Raw genomic sequence first — 19,986 nt, forward strand, 5'->3', positions numbered from 1 at the left:
ATTTTTAAATCAGATTATTTTTTTTTTACTGTTGTTTGAGTTCCCTGTATATTCTGCATACTAATCCCTTATAGAATGAACAGTTGGCAAATATTTTCTCCCATTCTGCAGGCTGTCTCTTCACCCTGTGGATTATTTGCTTTGCTGTGCAGATACAGCATTCTTTTTTTGAAAACCATTTAATTGAGGTATGACTGACAGGCAAAAAGCTGTACCTATTTAATGTATACAACTTGGTGCATGTGGAGATAAGTATACATCTGTGAACAATCTATGCCATAAACTGTCACCTCCAAAAGTTTCCTTTCCTCCTCTTGATTTATTGTTATCATAAGAACATTCTTGAAAAGATAAAATTACAGAAATGGCAAACAGATTAGTGGTTGCCAAAGGTCAAGGAGAGAGTAGGAATAGGAGGGAGGTGGGTATAGCTATAAAAGGCCAACACAAGGGATCCTGTGGTGATAGAAGGGTTCTATATCTTGATTATATATCATTGTCAATGCCCTGGCTGTCATAATAGACTGTAGTTTTGCAACATTTGGGAGGGAAACTGGGTAAAAGGTACATGGGATATCTCTATTATTTCTTACAACTGCATCTCAATCCATGATTATCTCAAAATAAAAAGTTTAATAAAAACAATTTTAAAAAACATTTGGCTGATGGAGATCTTACAAAATAAGATTACTGTCGTCTACTTTAAATGAACTTTAAATGACTTAATTATTCTTCTTCCTGGAAGCAAGAAGTTAGATAAAGTGACCAAGGGAACTCATCAAGGTTTTCCACAGCTCTATGACCATAGAATGGTATACTGTGAAATACAGTGTTAAATAGTCTTTAAAAAATAAAAATGGGTTAAGTTTAATCATAAAGCAATGGAATGTGACTTTCTAATCACTGAATGAAAATGAAATTATATCTGCTTCCATAGCACATGTAAAACATACAGCTTCCTTTTGAAATTTTTATAAATATATTGCATATCAAAACTTACCTGCTCTTCTCTGTCTTAATTCTTTTAACATTCAATTTCCAGGTGACAAATGCTTTATTCATTCTGAAAGGAAAAATGCTTCTTATATTCCATATCCATAAACCATGTATTTATATGGAATAAATTTAATAAAAGCTTAGTAATATCAGAATATTCTCTAGAACATATTTCATTCATCCTGAGTTACCTAAAGTAAATGCTAAGCCATATAAATTTTCTCCCAAACTATCAACAGAATATAGAGCAAAAGGTAAATGAAAGTCCTTATAATTCTCATAGATACAGGATTCACTTAGCTGCAACATTCCAATAAATATTAAAAATTATTTTTAAAATACTGTTTTCCTTTATGTTTATTGGCTTACTTTGAAAAGAGACTTCATATTTCAAGAACAGTCTAGATTCAATTTTCAGTGATAATGAAAAGGTACATTGATAAAAAGTCTGTATAGTGGTAAGTAAAAAATTAAGGTAATGTATGTCATTTTGATATTATATAATACTTATGTAAAAAATGCACTTGTAATTTTTAAAACTCAAAGAACTTACGTGAGAAGGAATTGGAAAGTTTCCCTGGTTATTATTCATCATCAATAATTGTCATGCATTCCAAAAAAGACAGGCCAACTGTTTCTGCAAAGCTCTCTCAACTCTAAATGAATATTGCCACCTATATTATGCATGTGTGGGACTAGTCTAATGCAGTATCACAATCACTCCCTTGGTAGCCTTTGCATCTAGAGGAAAACAACCACCTTTAAATAAACACTGAGATGTGATACTTGTTTGCCAATGTGAGATTACTTATGCAGCTAGTGAGAGCTAGGGGGTAGTAGAAAATAGTGGGGATAGGGGTGTGTCTGAGAAGCCAACCAAACAACCAATCTTAGTGATGACGTTGGCTAATTTTGAATCAAAGAAGGCTGAAAGAGGCCTGGAGCCATCCAAGCAGTTCAAAGAGAATCCCACGATATCCTTCAAACAGGCCCACCTGAGGCCTTGGAAATCAAGACTGCCTCAATCAAAATCTAGTAACTTGACCTTAAATCCGGCTCCAAAGAAGCACTCCACATAAGTTACTATTTCACTTTAATCCAAATCCATAGAATCACGGTATCTCAGAACCCTAGAAGATCCCTGAAAATCCATAAGAATCAGAGGGGAACCCAGTGATAGTGTAAGGAGTATCTGCACCAGGTCACAAAAACTAATATACCAGAAAAGTTTCATGCGGTAAAACGATGATGCTGATGGTCTAATCACCCCTGTACTGGCATCACCAGCTTAAGTTGTTAACACTTCATCTTTATCTCATTTTTCTATTTGAAATATTACCTTTTACAATATAGTGATCTAAGAAAAACTATAAAGATATTAAAAATAAAATTGGCCGGGCGCGGTGGCTCACGCCTGTAATCCCAGCACTTTGGGAGGCTGAGGCGGGCGGATCACAAGGTCAGAAGATCGAGACCATCCTGGCTAACACAGTGAAACCCCGTCTCTACTAAAAATAAAAAAAAAATTAGCCGGGTGTGGTGGCAGGTGCCTGTAGTCCCAGCTTCTCGGGAAGCTGAGACAGGAGAATGGCGTGAACCCAGGAAGCGGGGCTTGCAGTAAGCCGAGATCACGCCACTGCACTCCAGCCTGGGTGACAGAGCAAGACTCCATCTCAAAAAAAAAAATTAGCCGGGTGTGGTGGTGGGCGCCTGTAGTCCCAGCTACCTAGGAGGCTGAGGCAGGAGAATGGCCTGAACCCAGGAGGCGGAGCTTGCAGTGAGCCGAGATTGCGCCATTGCACCCCAGCCTGGGCGACACAGCAAGACTTCGTCTCAAAAAATAAATAAATAAATAATAAAATTTAAAAATTAAGTAAGTCTATATTAATTGCACAACTTAAGTAAATATAAAATTAAGTACAAATTAAGTAAATATAAAATTTAATTTGTATTTTTAACATGAATAAAGAAAATGAATCATTTTGACTATAGACTTTGATGCCAAATGTAAAAAGATGATTCTTGTCCCATCTGCAGTTGAACTTAAAAAGTTTAATAAATGATAATTATTTAGAGCAGAGCAGACCCTGAGGATTTATCAGAAGGCAAGGACAACAGTGGAAAGTCTGACACTGACAGAGTTTCAAATAAAAAGATACAGAAAATAGTACTTTAGATAATATCTTAAATTGATAATCCAGAATCAAAAACCTATCTAGCTCCAATTCTAGTTCCTAAATTACAGGGATGCAACTATCACCTATCTTTGATGAGAAACTTTTCAGAACTGTTACTCAGTCACCTACACTACATGTGACAGGTCCCAGAAAATAACAGAACCAGCTTCATTTCCTACCAACTTCATTCCAGGAATACCACTTCTACTGTCAAATCCATACTAAACTTGTTCCTGCTTCACAACTTTGAAACTTGCTATATTCTCCTTCTGGCACCCCCACATGGCTGTCTCTTCTTCATCATTTAGGTCTCTGCTTCAGTGCCACATCTCTGACCATCCTATCTAAAGAAGCAATGCACACACATGTCTCTATTTCTCTGTTTTATTATAATTCTAGGCTTCATCACTATCTGAAATTATTTATTTACCTATTATTATCTATCTCCCTCCATTAGAATATAAGTTCTATAGGAACGGAAACCTGTATATTTTTTCACAGTTCTATCTCCAGTTCTTACACCAGTGAAACAAAATAGGTACATGATAACATTTATTCAGTAATTAATTTCTCTGTCACAAAATCCTTCTTCTCTTACAAAAAAAAAAGTTTCTCACGTCCTTAGTTATTTAAGCTATTTACATATTAAATAAACAATTTAAAATATTTTTTATCTGTTTTCCTAGTCCCCAATGGACAACAACATATCACAAGAAAACGCAGACATTAGAGAAGAAACCAGAAAATTATAGAAGTAGATACATACTAAAAGAACAACAATCTGGAACTACTTTGTGAAGAATCAGAGTCTTGGGAATCCTAATGTGATGTGATATAACATAATGTAACATAATGTACCTTAAAACTAGATAAATTTTTAATCATGAACTTGAATCAACAAGCTGCCCCCAGCTCCCTTACTCTGTTTTATTTTCCTTCAACTACATTTAGTCTCCACTCAATATTTTACATATTTGCATGTTTTCTATTATCTCTCACCTACTATGATATAAATATTTGAGTGCAGGATAATTGTTTGGTTTGTTCAATACAATATCCCTGGCATCTAGAATAATGCCTGGTTCTTAACAGACTCTCAATAAATATTCATATAAATAAATAGATGCACAGAAAAAAAGGCAAACCCAAGTCAACAGAGTTGACTCTTGAACAACATGGGTTTGAATGGCACAGGTCCATTTATATGTACATTTTCTTCCACATCTGCCACCCCTGAGACAGCAAAACCTATCGGGGGAAATTCAGCCAGATATCGGGCGAAATTCACCCCGCTATTTCATGTAGGTTCGTTTCTATATTCCCTAAGTGTCGGCCAGTCTGAGAAATAAAGGGACAGAGTACAAAAGAGAGAAATTTTAAAGCTGGTTGTCTGGGGGAGACATCACACGTCGGCAGGTTCCATGATGCCCTCTGAGCCATAAAACCAGCAAGTTTTTATTAGTGATTTTCAAAAGGGGAGGGAGTGTACGAATAGGGTGTGGGTCACAGAGATCATATGCTTCACAAGGTAATAAGATATCACAAGGCAAATGGAGGCAGGGCGAGATCACAGGACCACAGGACCGGGGCGAAATTAAAATTGCTAATGAAGTTTCGGGCACACATTGTCATTGATAACATCTTATCAGGAGACAGGGTTTGAGAGCAGACAACCGGTCTGATCAAAATTTATTAAGCAGGAATTTCCTCATCCTAATAAGCCTGGGAGTGCTACAGGAGACTGAGGCTTATTTCATCCCTACAGCTTCAACCATAAAATACAGCCGCCCCCCCGAAGCAGCCATTTCAGAGGCCTACCCTCAGGGATGCATTCTCTTTCTCATGGATGTTCCTTGCTGAGAAAAAGAATTCAGCGATATTTCTCCCATTTGCTTTTGAAAGAAGAGAAATATGGCTCTGTTCCAGCTCACCAGTGGTCAGAGTTTAAGGTTATCTCTCTTATTCCCTGAACATTGCTGTTATCCTGTTCTTTTTTCAAGGTGCCCACATTTCACACTGTTCAAACACACATGCTCTACAAACAATTTGTGCAGTTAACACAATCAACACAGGGTCCTGAGGCGACATACATCCTCCTCAGCTTATGAAGATGACGGGATTAAGAGATTAAAGTAAAGACAGGCATAGGAAATCACAAGGGTATTGATTGGGGAAGTGATAAGCATCCATGAAATCTTCACAATTTATGTTCAGAGACTGCAGTAAAGACAGGTGTAAGAAATTATAAAAGTATTAATTTGGGGAACTAATAAATGTTCATGAAATCTTCACAACCCACGTTCTTCTGCCATGGCTTCAGCCAGTCCCTCCGTTCAGGGTCCCTGACTTCCCGCAACAAAAACCAACCTCTACTTTTCCTCCTCCTCCTCAGCCTACTTAATGTGAAAATGATGAGGATGAAGAACTTTATTATGATCTACTTCCATTTAATGAGTAGTAAATTTATTTTCTCTCTCTTATGATTTTCCTTTTTCTTTCCTCTAACTTACTTTATTGTAAGAATACAGTATATATCTACTAGACAAAATATGTTAATTGATTGTTTATGTTACTGATAAAGCTTCTTGTCAACAGTAGACTATTAGTATTAATAGCAAAGTTTGGGTAGAGTCAAAAGTTATACTCAAATTTTCAACTGTGTAGGGGGTCAGGGCCCCTAACCCTTGCGTTGTTCCAGAGTCAACTGTAGGGTGTATTTAAGTTTGCTTGACTATAAAATATTTTTATAATATTTATCCAAAAAGACTAAAATTAAGAGTTTTAATACTGAAAAGAGTAAACTTTCTTTATCTAAAGAAATTTTATGGAACATCCCATTCCTCTGTAACTTATGGCATTTCCTCGTAAGTTACAGGTAACAAATGCTTTATTAATTCTGAAAGGAAAAATGCTTCTTAAATGCCAAAATTATTGGCATTTCTTCATAAGTTACAGAGGAAATGGGGTGTTCCATAAAAATTTTTTAGATAAAGGAATTAGTACTATCTTCTACTGGTATTACACTGTAGTAGAACCCAGATGTCACTCAGGCAACTGCTCCTTCAACAGGATCAAACTACAAAGAATTGGTTTCATTTTTTTTCACCTCACCGGAAATCAGAAAATATCTTGAATTGCCGTAATAAATAGTAATGTCTTCTTTCTGATAGCCATTCCAAAGTAGGTATGAGTTCTACTGCCTTTACACTACCAACTATATTAATAACCTACAAAATAAAGCACAAAAGCATTATTTTATTTCTTTAAAAAATATGTACCATTTTCAAGAAATTAAGAAAGCCTGTATTTGGCTGATAACTTCTTGTAACTTCTTGCCTTTATAATTAAGCTTTTTCTATGTATCAATCCTCAGCCACTTTATCTATATCCAAATTTGATTTCCCTCAACACACTGCTTCTATACTTGCCATTTTCTAATGCTATTTCTAGTGCTCCAACAGAGAGAAGAGAAACTTCCTCCTCACCCTGAGATACTTTTCACAAATAGCTGTTCAGATTTGAGTCTCATAATTTTTACATTTTCTATAAAAGTAGTATTTGTGAACTTAATTTTAGCTACAGAGATGTGGTAGTCCAAAGTGGCTTATAATCTCACTACCCACATACCCTATATTGACATTCAAAAACTATATGCCCTTCATCAAGGAGTTCTCTCTCTTCCCATGAGTGCCCCTCCCCTATCTGAATGTCACCATGTAAAAAAATTTATTCCAGAGAGAAAAGTATACATATTTTTATCAGCACATATGTATCTATGTGTATATTCATATATCTATAGAAGTTTTTCCTCCATTCTCACTTGATACTGCATATTAGAGATATTTCTTTATCTGCACATACAGATCTACCTCATGCAAAGATGTGGTCTTGCCCACGCATAAAGTTTATTTTAGTTGGGAGGCTGGGAGGGCAGAAAAAGACAGACAGACATTAAACAAATAATTAAAACAAGTAATTGTATATTTTCAACTAGTGATAAATATCAAAATGCTATATAAGAGTGTAAAAGGGGGATTTCTACATCTGGCAATAAAGTTTCTGAGAAATGTGCCAATAAAGAATATTCTTTCCTTTATTATTATAGTTCTCATTATGCTAGCAAATGCTTGTTTTGTAGTTCTTCCTTTAAAAATTTACACCAAGTATTAACAAAGTATTTGATAGATGAAAAAATTTATTAAAGTTGAATCTTCAAACCTAAATCTCTACACAAAAGGAAAAACTTCACTATTAAATAACATTCTCCCAAGGAGATACTTATATATAAACTGTTCCACAAATGACCAAGTATCTCTGAAACACAAAGATAAATGTATGTAATTAAATTCTACATTGGATAATATTTTTGTAATATAATTCTGAAAGCTTAAAACATCCATTAAACATTACCTTTGAGATAAATGAAGCAGTAATAACCCAAAATTCTTTGCAATGTTTAGCGGTATGAGCCGATACTACCTGAAGATCATACGGATTGTAAAGGGCTTTAGGACTTTTCCGAGGAAGGCAATATACAAATTCTCCATCATCTTCCAAAGGTTTCTGAGATTTAAAAGAATAAAAATAAACAAATTTAATTAATTTGACTAAATTAACAAAATTAATACAATGGCTGAACAGATTACCCACTAAATTGAAACAATTTTAATACAGATTAAAAATAGGAATACTATATTTGGAGAAAGCTAACATCAAACTGTGTCTAAACAATGTTCAACAAGATTGATCTTATGAAAGATTTAATATATTTAATTTTCAAAAAAGGATCTTTAATTCAGAAAAAATTATCTATGTACTTAATAATACATGCTTACTAATCCAAAGAACTTGATGACATACCTTTTACATATATGCCATCTTCTAGTATTTGTCTGCCAACACCAGAAATCTTTTGGGCATATTAAATTTGTCATTTATTTTGATAATGATGGTGGTTTGGTATAAGATAAAAATAGCTATTATTTGTTAAATAATAAATATTTAATGAGTAATAACTCTTTCATATACATTATTTTTACAACCATAAGAGTTTAATCTATTAACTTTCATCTCTCAAATTTAAAGAAACTAAGGCTTGATATTTTTAACCTCATTAAACAATTGCAGAAATTAATACTTTGATGGAGCTGAGTGAGGTGGTTCACGTCTGTAATCTCAACTACTCAGGAGGCTGAGGTGAGATCACTTGAGCCCAGGAGTTTGAGGTTGCAGGGAGCTTTACTCACACCATTGTGGCTTCAGCCTGGGTGACAGAGAAAGACCCTGTTTTTCAAATTTTAAAAAATTAATATTTTGATAAGTTAGATAATTTGAGAAAAGTCACAAATTCAGGAAATGGTGAAGTAGGGATGTGAATCCAAGTCTGACTCTAAACTCATATTCTGAGCTATTGCAATAAACTATAATGCCTCTCCCACACTTGGCATTGAAAAATCAGCCACTCCACATTAAGGAAAATTTTAAGTAAAATTTATTTATTTTAGCTTTAAAATAAAAGTTTCTTGAAACTTTTATTGATAAAAAAATTCTAAAATCATAAGAAAACTTTAGTCTTTTCTGGATAATTAAATTTTACCACAAAAAAGCATTTAGTATTTAGTGATGTCCTCAGACGCTACTGTGTAACTAAATGGTTTCCAAGCACTGTAGTTTTAAATTTTGGATCCAGTTTTACACTTTTTAAAATTCTGTCTTCCTTGAAGATTACTTGTTTCTTCTCAATTATTTTAGCTGTTTCACTTTCTTATTTCAGCTTCTAATATAATCAATATTAAACCCTCAAAAACAAGTTTAAAAACTGCAAATAACAGGAAATAAATGAGCTCTAAATGTTGACTTGTATAATGTATGACCTTTTTAATAGTTATTTGGCTATTTGAGTCATTTATATTCTAAATTAGGTTTCAAAACATTACTAAGAAACAAGGTAGATATAAATCTTCCAAATAGATCATATATATAATTAAAAATCCAATTATAAAAGCATAAGAATATGTTCCAATTAAATTATTTTTTCAATTAAAAACAAGTGTTTAATCATATTCTCAATCCTTTCTTCACACACAAATGAAATTCACTTTATTTGAGAGTCCAAGGAACCCATGTACAGCTATGGTTTTGTTTTGTTTTTAAACTACTGTGCCCACTACCTGCCAGGCACCATGGCATATATTTAATTTTCACAGTCCTCAACGGTAACTATAATTATCTCCATTTCAAGGTCAAAAAACGAAAGCTCAAGAGGTTAGGAACTTGATAACACGGTGAGTGTATAGGTTCAAAACTAGGTGAATCTGATTCGATTATACATGTACTTTCCTTCACATTGTTGCCTCTGAAAAATGATTAAAAGATGATTTATCTTCATGGTAACAGTGTAGACCAGGGCCAGGTGCCTGTTTTTGTAAATAAAGTTTTATTGGAACACAGTCACATCCATTTATGTATGTATTATCTATCAATGCCTTGGTACTACAGTGACAGAGTTGAGTAGTTTCAAAATCTAAAATATTTATTACCTGGTCCTCTTCAGAAAAAAATCTACTGATCCTTGGTTGGGAGCAGTGGTTCTTAATTGTGCATTAGAATCATGTAGATTGCTGAATAAAATATAGATTGCAAGGCTCTGCCTCTCAAGGTTTCTGATTCAGTGGGTCTAGGGTGCAGATGAGAATATGTATGGCTAGTAAGTTCTAAGGTGATTCCAGTGTTGCTTGCCTGGGGACCACATTTTGAGAATTCCCTATCTAATAGTAGGGAGAGATGATCCTGTTCAATCTTAGAGCACCTGTAATAAATGAGGTCTCAGGACACACACCTTAGTTCTTACCACAGCTTCCACCCTCTGGTCATGTGACCTTGGACAAGCTAAAATTCCTCTGAAGAAAGAGGCTCATGGGTAAGAAAAAAATGAACAGCATAAGGAAATACAGACCAGACGAGATAGAAAATCAGGTACCAGGGAGTTAGAGTGTGAGAAGAATAGAATATTACATTACCTAACAATTTCTTCTTAAATCACAGAAAAAGTGATATCCAGAAACCAAACAGTAGATTCAAGTTTCAGGCAGATGACACCCCTTTCCTTGGGGGCTCACTCAGAGAAAGTGATGAGAGGGGACAGACACAAACATTTTGATGTGTTATAGACTTAAATTTTATATGCTTTATCTATTCTCTATTTCTTAAGTAAAATGAAATGATGTCAAATACTTTTGCATTTACCATGAAATAATTGTAACTTGGTATTAATGTAATGTTTGACTTTGACATATCTGAAATGAAATAAAAATTAAAATATAATTTCAATATTGATTTTTAAAGATCAAAATTAAATAAAATAGAACAATACCTTTAAAGTAATCTTCTGAACTGCAATTTTGGAGCTTCCGTATTTCAAACTGTGCTGCGGTAATACAGTTTGCCAACCAAGCTTTTCTCGTAGCCTGATAATATTTCTTATCACATCATCATCTTTTGGTGCTGGTATAGAACAATTTAAAAATCCAATATAAGTGCAAATGTGGGCATCACTTAAGGATAATGCATAATATTCCAAATATTTCTATATAGCGAAAAATTTAAATGGTAACTTAAAGTATACATAACGATTATTAGAGGAGAAAAAATAGCTCAAAATTCAGTTTTAACAGAAGTTGGAAAGAGGGAATAATATTTATCAATTTAAGAAAGATGTCACGAAAGACCTAATTCATAATTACCCAGGTAGTAACAAGAGAAGAGACTAGGAATAGGAACTGGTTATATGGCTTTTCTTAATAAATGCCTAAGCTGGGGTAGTAGCAGTTGGATCAGAAAAGTAGGGATGACAGTGTGGGATGGAAATATTTTTCCTAAGGATGCTCATCCCACAGACACCTTTCAGAACATCTCTCGCTTAATCTCTTAGCCGACAATTGACAACCTTCTCCTTCTTGAAAGAGTCTCTTTTCTTGGCTTTTATTCACCATGCTATACAGGTTATCCTGTTGGCCCTTAAACTTCCTTTCCTGATAGAACAAATCATGGGAAGAGAAGCATACAAAAAGCCATGCTAAGAGTTATATTTCTGGCCCTCTAGAACTTACAAACAGCATTGGACTAAAACAACTTCTTTGCTAAGGATTAAATGAGACTTGAGCTCTTGTACAAGACACTATTATAACTAGGATGAAGCACTTGCATGACTCTAAGAGTGAGTCCCTCTTTACATTTTGTGCCCTAGGTGAGGTACTGAAAATTAGTATTAAGGATATGGTACAAACTGTGTATGTCTGACAAGAGGATAAGTAACATCATAGACCCAGATATAAAAATATATACCTTCTAGAAATCAAAATAGTGTGGTATTGACATAGAAGAGCAGAGAAGTAGAACAAATTAGAGTCTTGAAATATAACTATGTATATAAGCCAATCTAATAAATGAAAAAGATAATTCAAATCAACAGAACGATTATTCAATAAATCATAATGCAAAAGTGGTTTGCCATTTGAAATAAATATGCGGTTATATGCAAGTATAAATTATAGATGGATTAGAGCTATAAATGTGGAAAAACAAATTATAGAAATACTAGAAGAAAATATGGGAGTATATGTTTATAAACCTGGGGTAGTGAAGGCCTCTTGAAAAAGAATCAAAGCATGTTAAAAGGAAAACAATGATAAATTTGACTTGCTCAAACTTAGCAACTTATACACAAGAAAAGCTATCATACATAAAGTTAAAATATAATTAACAAATTTTTAAAAGACGTTTATAACCTATATAACAGGCTAGAGATTACTATACCAAATATTTCAAGAATTCTTAATGATTAAAAAATAAAGATTTTGATAGAATGATGAACAAAAAATTTACAGGAAAAGATAAATGGCCCATAAACATATGGAAAAGTATTCAACCTCATTAGTAATCAGGGAATTGCAAACTAAAATAAAAATGAAAACACATATCTCACTCAGACTGGCAAAAAACTTAAAATTGGAAAATATCAACTATTGGCAAGGGTATTCCCCTTGTATAATATCGTGAAAGTATCATAAATTAGCATTTCCATTTTTTAGTGTGATTTGGCAGATTCAATAGATCTGACAAAGACTGTTCGAAAATGGAGGCAATTTCAGCAAATAAAATAAAGAACGCTTTTTCAGAATAAATAGTAAAATATAAGGAACACATAACTTCCAAAAGCTGGAAAGAAAACATTTTTCTAAAAAAGAGTTAGGTTAGTTCATGACAGAATCAAGAATGCTTACTAAAAAGAAACAAGGTCAGGAGTCTGGCAAATTTTGGCTGGGTCCTCTGCTCAGGTTCTCACAGGGCTGAAATCAAAGTGTCAGCTGACCATGCCCTTATCTAGAGGCTGGGCTAGTGAAAGACTTGCCTCCAAGCCCCTCAGGTTTGAGGTGGAATTCGTTTCCTTATGGCTGTATGACTGAGGTTCCCATTTTCTTGGTAGTTGGCTGGGTACAGTTCTCAGCTAACTTTAGGGTTCTTGCCATGTGGCCCTCTCTACAACATGGCAGTTTGCTCCTCAAAGGCAGTGACACGGCCTCTGCTACTGCTTCTGGTCTCTTAAGGGTTTATCTGATTAGGTCAGGCATGCCCCTAATAGTCTCCTTTGATAAATTTAAAGTCAACTGATTAAGGGCCTTAAATACATCTGAAAATCCCTTTGCCATATAAAATAACATAAAAGCATGGGAGTGACAATCCATCATATTCACAGGTTCTGCTTCCACTTAGGGGGAGGCAATTATACAAAGCATGTACACCAGAGGGTAGGAATACCGGAGGGCATATTAGAATTCTGTCTACAACTTTCTTTTTTAACAAAATGACAAAATGTTGTTAAATTCTGGTAATGAGTACATGAATACTAAATTATTTTCTCTATATTGTATATTTCAAATATTTAATAATTGTTTTAAAATCTAAACAAAATGCTACTTAGGTCTTTATCAGTTTACATATTCATGAATTTATAGAAGCTAAATGAGGGAAGCAAATTAAAGATGTGCAATCAGTAAAGAATTAGAATTTTATTTATCTGGCAGCCATTAAGCCTAAATTTTTGGCCTTTCTTACACTAGATACCAATTTCAAAACACTAAAGGACAATGCAACAAAATACTAAGAATTCTTAATGTACAGCAACATTTGTTGCAATAAAGCCACTGTATCAGTTTCCTGGATGCATGATATGGTTTGGCTCTGTGTCCTCACCCAAATGTCACCTTGAATTGTAATTCTCATAAACCCCATGTGTCAAGTATGGGACCAGGTGGAGTAAGTGGATCATGGGGGTAGTTTCCCCCATGTTGTTCTCATGATAATGAGTGAGTTTCATGAGATCTGATTGTTTTATAAGCATCTGGCGTTTCCCCTGTTTGCACTCACTCCATCCTGCCATACTGTGAAGAAGGTGCCTGCTTCTCCTTTGCCTTCCACCATGATTGTAAGTTTTCTGAGGCCTCCCCAGGAATGCAGAACTGCGAGTGAATTAAACCCCTTTCCTTTATAAAATATCCTGTCTCAGGTATTTCTTCATAGCAGTGTGAGAAAGGACTAATACAATGCATAACAAATTACTGCAAATTTAGTGGCTTCAAACAACATACATTTACTATCTCACAGTTTCTGTGGGTCAGGAGTCTGGATACAGCTTAACTGGATCCTCTGCTTAAAGTCTCAAAGGCTGTAATCGAGGTGTTGCTTGGGAATGGATTCTCATTTGGAGGCTCTATTGGGAAAAGATCTGCTTCCAAGCTCCCTCAGGTTGTAAGAAGAATTCATTTCTTTGTGATTGGAATCATAGCAGCTTGCCTCTTCGAAGCCAGCGAAGGGGAGAGACTCTAGAACAAGTCCACCAGCAAGATGGAGTATTGGATAATGTAATATGATCACAGCAGTGACAGCCCATCACCTATTAGTTAGAAGCAGTCACAGGTCCTTTCCACATTCAAGGGGAGAGAATTATACAAGGGCATGAACACCACCACGTCTGTGCAGGTTTTGTGCTATATGAGGTACTTATAATTTTGAGGATATTTATTTGAAGAAAGGATGAAGGGATGAAGCCTGTGTGAGTGAGGGGCCCTGAAGCTTAGGCTTCAATAGCTTTATGATAAATCCACCTCTGTACCATGGTGTTTCAGTGAAAATAGAAAAGTTTCCTTTCTTTTATAAAATTAAAATATTAATACTAAGAAGAATTTCAGTTATAGAGAAAACACAAACTAGAAGATGTTAGTGGAAGAAAATCTATTTAAATAAACTATTTATTTGGGGATTTAAACTCAAAGGCATAAAATTGTTAAATAAAATGAAATCATCAAGTTTTACTACAGTTGTATGTAAAAAACCATACAGTTTATATTATAGTTCTAAAATCATAGCCTTCAGATATTGTTCTTAATTAAGAATAGTCATTAAACAGTCTGTCAATTTTTCAATATAATATTTTAGATTTTCAAAAAGAATTTAAAAAGCATTGTAATAATCCTTAAGCAACCAAACACATAAAATTCAGTAAGACTGTTTTTTCTAAAGTCAGTGTCCAATATAAGCACACAAACCACAGAATAATCTGAAAAAGTATAGTGATTTCTAAGCAATTGGTTCAGTGATACCACATACCTGTTCTATCATAGGACACAGGCCTGGCTTTACCAACATTTGGACAAGCATGAGTTTGATCCTTTTTTCTCCTTGACTTCCCTTTCTCCTTAAGGGAAGCTGGCTCTGGAGAAACCATATGTTGTTGAGTTATACTTTCTCTAAGGTAATCTGAAAATAAAACCATTATTAACTGAATAACTAGTGTGAGCTATAAATAATACCATAGTAATTCCACATACCCAGCAATACAGTTAATGATTATATAAGGCAGTATAGCATGGTAGTTAAGAGCACAGGCTGAATCCCACTGCCTGGGTTCCAAGCTCATATACAATCCTTAACACTCATAGTCACATGATTTACTTTGTAAGTTACCTATCTGCCTTGCTTTCCTCACCTTTGAAATGAGAATTGTCACAGTAAGAACCTCATAGGTTGTTACAAGAATTAAATTAGTTAATACATTTAAAGCATACAGTAAGTGCTTACTAAGGTGAATGTTATGTAACTTTATTATTAGGTTGATACAAAAGTAACTGTGGTTTTTGAATATTATACTAAATCTTTAAAGTGTGAATCCTCACATGAAATAAATACAGAAGAGGACCCTGTTTATTAACTGTAATTTGATAACTGAGCACAGAAAATATTTAGATATAAATACAGAAAAGTAACAAAAGGTCTATTTCTTATTTTGTCTATGGCTTACCTAATTGGTAGACTTAACACATAGAAGAATGGGGAAAATATTAAAAACAGAGCTTTGAAGAAAGAAATACATTTTCTTGTTCTCGTTCATTGAACAAATATTTCTGTAGTGCAAGGCATTGTGCTACAATTTAGTAAGGCAAAAGACACGATAATTACAAACAAAACAAAGGGGTACAAATGAAATAAACAGTAAGTTTTATTTCAACCAATAGTCCTAATTCAGAAGAGAGAGAGATAATTTCCCACTTATATAATCAGGAGACCACAGACCTCTGACCTGTTCCAAAGATCAAATGTTGAATGATGGTAAGGCTTTCAATTGTGGGGTAGCGAGGAGGAGGGTGGCTGGGGATGAGAGAAAGATAAGAAAACAAGAGGACTGTTCAGGAGATCACAATGAAAAAAATGTGGGCATTAGTGGAAAGATTGGTGAGGTAGTTGTGAAAACTTTCTTCTATCTTTAAGCTCTTTTCCAAGAATTTCTCTAACCTCTCTACCTTAGTTGAAACCTAGTTATTCCCTATGGCACTACTGACATGCGACCCTCTGGTTAGAGGCTGTTTATATTCCCACACTCCATTTACCTCAAGATTGGAAAGTGAGCTTGTTTTAACACTCCTCTCCATTCACCACTTCCAAATCATTACAACTCGCCCTCTTTCTTTAATAAATAAAAAAAATCCTATTCCTTAGAAGCTCATGCCTTTTGATTCCACTATATTCTTCCACTCTTCATTGATAAGTACCAACTGCCTAGTCACTCAATCTGGAACTCTGGCTCAAGGGAAAGCCAACTTTCTCCATACTAAATCTGCCATCACATGGATGACTTCAGTGTTCATGAATTAAGACCTGTCTAAAGCTGTGCTCTCCTCCCCCATTTTCTAGATGTCCTCCCATCACTAACTCTACATCAACCAACCACATTCACAATTCGTAATAGTGCTTGTCATCACTTGCCCTCCACCCTCTCAGCTTGTTTAATTCTCCCAACATGACCATTTTTTAAGCTCATCAGGAACTCCAGTCCATTGCCCCATGACTTTCTTACAATCCATCATCCCTCTATTTGATTTCACCTTTCTCTTTATCCAGCTTAGATTATGTCTTTCCACACAGCACTCTTGCCAACATCCTAAACTCCCTCTTTCTGTTGGCCTCACCTGTATGGCAAAACACTGCCCCTGGATAAAACCAACTCTATGTGTTCTTTGTGCCTACATCTGCACATCCTAGTGCTATTTGAAAGAGGCCCTATGTGGATTGGTAACCCCCAAAATTCATTTTAATTAACCACAAATGGACCCTGAACACAAACCAAAAATCCTATTGTCTGTCCAGTTAACTTGCTCTTCTTCCTTTTCAATGACTATTTCAGATTTTCCCCATGCTCCTCAAATCTCTAAACCTTTACCTTTCAGTCTCTCTCCTCTAAATGATCTCAATGCCTACTTCCCAGGGAACAAAAAAAGCATCAGTGGGAATTCCTTCAACTTGCCATTTTCAAACAAACGAAGCAACCCACATGTGCACCCATCTTTCCCTCCTGTCCTCCTGACTTAGTAAAGGAGGTGTCTGGTTTTCCTCTCATCCAAGACCAATCCTTTCCACATTTTGTTTAGATCATGTCTCTTCATGCCTACACTATTAACTACTACTTTTTTCTTTTGCATATCCAAGCACCTCCTGCCTCAAATAAAACCACAGCTCCTCTGGTTATCAGTCTATATCCTGCCTTTCTTCACAGCTAAATTTTTCTAAAGAGTTGCATATAGTCACTAACTCTATTTCCTCATTTACTATGCATTTCTTACTCTACTCTGGTCTGGCTTTGGAACACCACAAAAACAGCACTCACGTGCCATATTCTTGAGGTCAGTAAATTCAACGGACATTTTCTAGTCCTCATATTACTTACCAGTGTTATTTGATACTTTAGACCACTCCTTCTCCTTTTGGATACAATTGTTTCCTTTGGGTGAGTCCTGTGACACCTCACTCTTTCTTGTCATCCTATTCAGCTTAACTCTGACCAATCCCATGTCCTTTGCAGCTGTCCTTTTCCTGGCTCGTAATTGCTACTTTTCCTTGGCCCTGTTTTAGTCTCACTTTATACATTCTCCCTGGTCAATCTCATCCATGACTATGGCTTAAACATCCACACACATGATTACTCCCAAATACAACACCTCAGCCCTAACTTCTCTGAGCTCCTGACACATATATTCAACTGCCTCCTAGACATCACTGGCATGTGTCAAAGGTACTCCAAATTCAACATGTCCAAAATTGAACTCATGATCCTTCCTCTAAACTCCTGACCTTTTTTTAGGACTTCCTGTCTTAGTGAATGGAACCACTATTCATTATTTTAAGCAAGCCCAAAGTGTAGGTATCATCTTTGACACCTGCTTCTCTTTCACCAACCCATCACCGTAACTGATAATTCTACCTTCAGAATATCTACAGCCTCCTAAATGGTCCCCCTATATCGATTCTTGTTCTCTTCCAATCTGTTCTTCAATATACAGCCAGAGTGATCTTTACAAAACGGAAACCCTCATATTAACTCCTTGCTTAGAACCTTTCCATGGCTCTTATCTTCAAAGTATTATGACAAAATTCCTTAACATGGCCAAATCTTTGCTTTACCCACCACTTGTATCCCTATCTAGCCTTATATTTCTTTCGTCTTTCCTAAGAAAAATAGCAAAAGGCTCAGAGTACTCCTACTTTTCACTCTGTTGGAGGGGAAGCTTTGTCCAGCCTGCAAACACAGCTATCTGTAAGGTCTAGGCACTCCACAGATTAAAACATTCTGGCCCAATGAAGGCCAGAATTCCGGAAGCTCAGGACCCTTCCAGAAATCAAATATATCCATCTTCAGGCAGAGGATGAAGACAACTAAAGGTATACCTAAATATTGTTTGTGGTATGCATTTAATAGGTAAAATAGGAAGAAATACAGTCACGTATTGCTTAATGACAGGGATACATTCTGAAAAATGCATCATTAGGCAATTCTGTCACACAAACATCTAAGAGTGCACTTACGCAAACCTAGGTGGTATGGCCTAGTACACACCAAGGCTATATGGAATAGACTATTATTCCTAGGCTACAAATCTGTACAGCACGTTTCTGTATGGAATATCATTGGCAACTGTAACACTATAGTATGTATTTGTGTATCTAAACACATCTCAACATAGAAAAGGTACAGTGAAAATACAGTATTATTATCTTCTGGGACCATCATCATATATTCAGTCCATCATTGACCAAAATGTCGTTATGCAGTACATGACTATATATTATTACTAAAACCAAAGTATAGTCTAGTCCAGAGAGAATAGGAAACACTAATTTTGGCAGACCCTAAAACACCTCAGAAACAATAACATTTAAAGGGAACACAGAGAAGTAAAAACCCATAAAAGAGACTGAAAATGAGCAGATAGAAAAGTATAAAGAAAGCCAGGTGAGTAAATTTCCTTAAAAGTCAAGGGGGAAAAATGGAAATAAGTGGTCAAATAATAAACTATTGCAGAATGGTGCAGTAAAATACAAATTATTTTATTTATAAATTAATTTTTATAAAGATTAGCCACGAGGAGGTATCTGGCGACCTTGAAAGAGTCTTATCAGTAGAATGAAGGAGGTAGAATCCAGGTTGAGGAATGAATTAGAGGTAAGGAAGTCTAGGCTACTCTTTCAAGAGGACTGATAACTGTGAAAAGCTAATACAGAACTAAAGATGCTTCTGGGTTGTTTTGTTTAAGGTGTTTAAGCATGTAGCATGTTTATGTGCTGACAGAAAAAGAGCCAGGAGAAAAAAAGACATAAGAGAATATATCTGATGGACCCCAGCTTCCTATGGAAATGGCAGAAGCAGAGCTCCAGAAGCGGTGGGATTTACTTTAAAGGAGAGGAGGTACAGTTTTCCCCACACAAGCACCATAAATGGGGCTGGAAGCTTATAAAAGTGAGGACATAAGAGTGCTGGATGAGAAAGGAAGTTGTGGTAAAAAATAAAATCAAATCTTGAAAATGGTAGAATTTGAGTGAAGAAGGAAAGAAGACTTAAAAAATGGAAGTATGTGAGGGAGCAATTAGACACTAGTAGGTAAGAGCAACAAAGGAGGTCACAAAACAGCTAGAGGCACTGGGGACTTAGGAGAACTGTGACCCACCTGTAAGGTCTGTACCTCAAAAAAAATGACATGATATGCATGAAAAAGTGATGGAAACTGTAAAGTGCTATAGACATATCAGATATTCTGACATTTCACTGGTATTAGTAATATTCCTGTTACTTTTATTATTATTATGAGTAGTTAGATTATGTTCCCGTTATTTGAAGACACTGCTAACTGCTATAACTAATGAAGTTAGTAAAATAGACACTAATATTTCAATATGTTTCACTTGTTTCCTTAATTTAATGCTATGAAAA

General features: G+C 35.3%; 1 protein-coding gene across 2 annotated transcripts in view; it reads right to left on the reverse strand.

The window, feature by feature from the left end:
* Window positions 1–19,986, reverse strand: part of DNAH14 (dynein axonemal heavy chain 14) — a 510,612-nt gene that overhangs the window by 465,700 nt on the left and 24,926 nt on the right. For both annotated transcript variants that reach the window (XM_063672417.1, XM_054474368.2), the window contains exons 4-8: window positions 14,838–14,987; window positions 10,546–10,676; window positions 7,584–7,736; window positions 6,285–6,400; window positions 1,001–1,063 (exon numbers count right to left, since the gene is read on the reverse strand). In XM_063672417.1, coding sequence (XP_063528487.1) covers window positions 1,001–1,063; window positions 6,285–6,400; window positions 7,584–7,736; window positions 10,546–10,676; window positions 14,838–14,987 — 613 coding nt within the window. The remainder of the gene's footprint in view (window positions 1–1,000; window positions 1,064–6,284; window positions 6,401–7,583; window positions 7,737–10,545; window positions 10,677–14,837; window positions 14,988–19,986) is intronic.

This window comes from Pongo pygmaeus, chromosome 1 (assembly GCF_028885625.2).
Source record: "Pongo pygmaeus isolate AG05252 chromosome 1, NHGRI_mPonPyg2-v2.0_pri, whole genome shotgun sequence".
Taxonomy (NCBI): domain Eukaryota; kingdom Metazoa; phylum Chordata; class Mammalia; order Primates; family Hominidae; genus Pongo; species Pongo pygmaeus.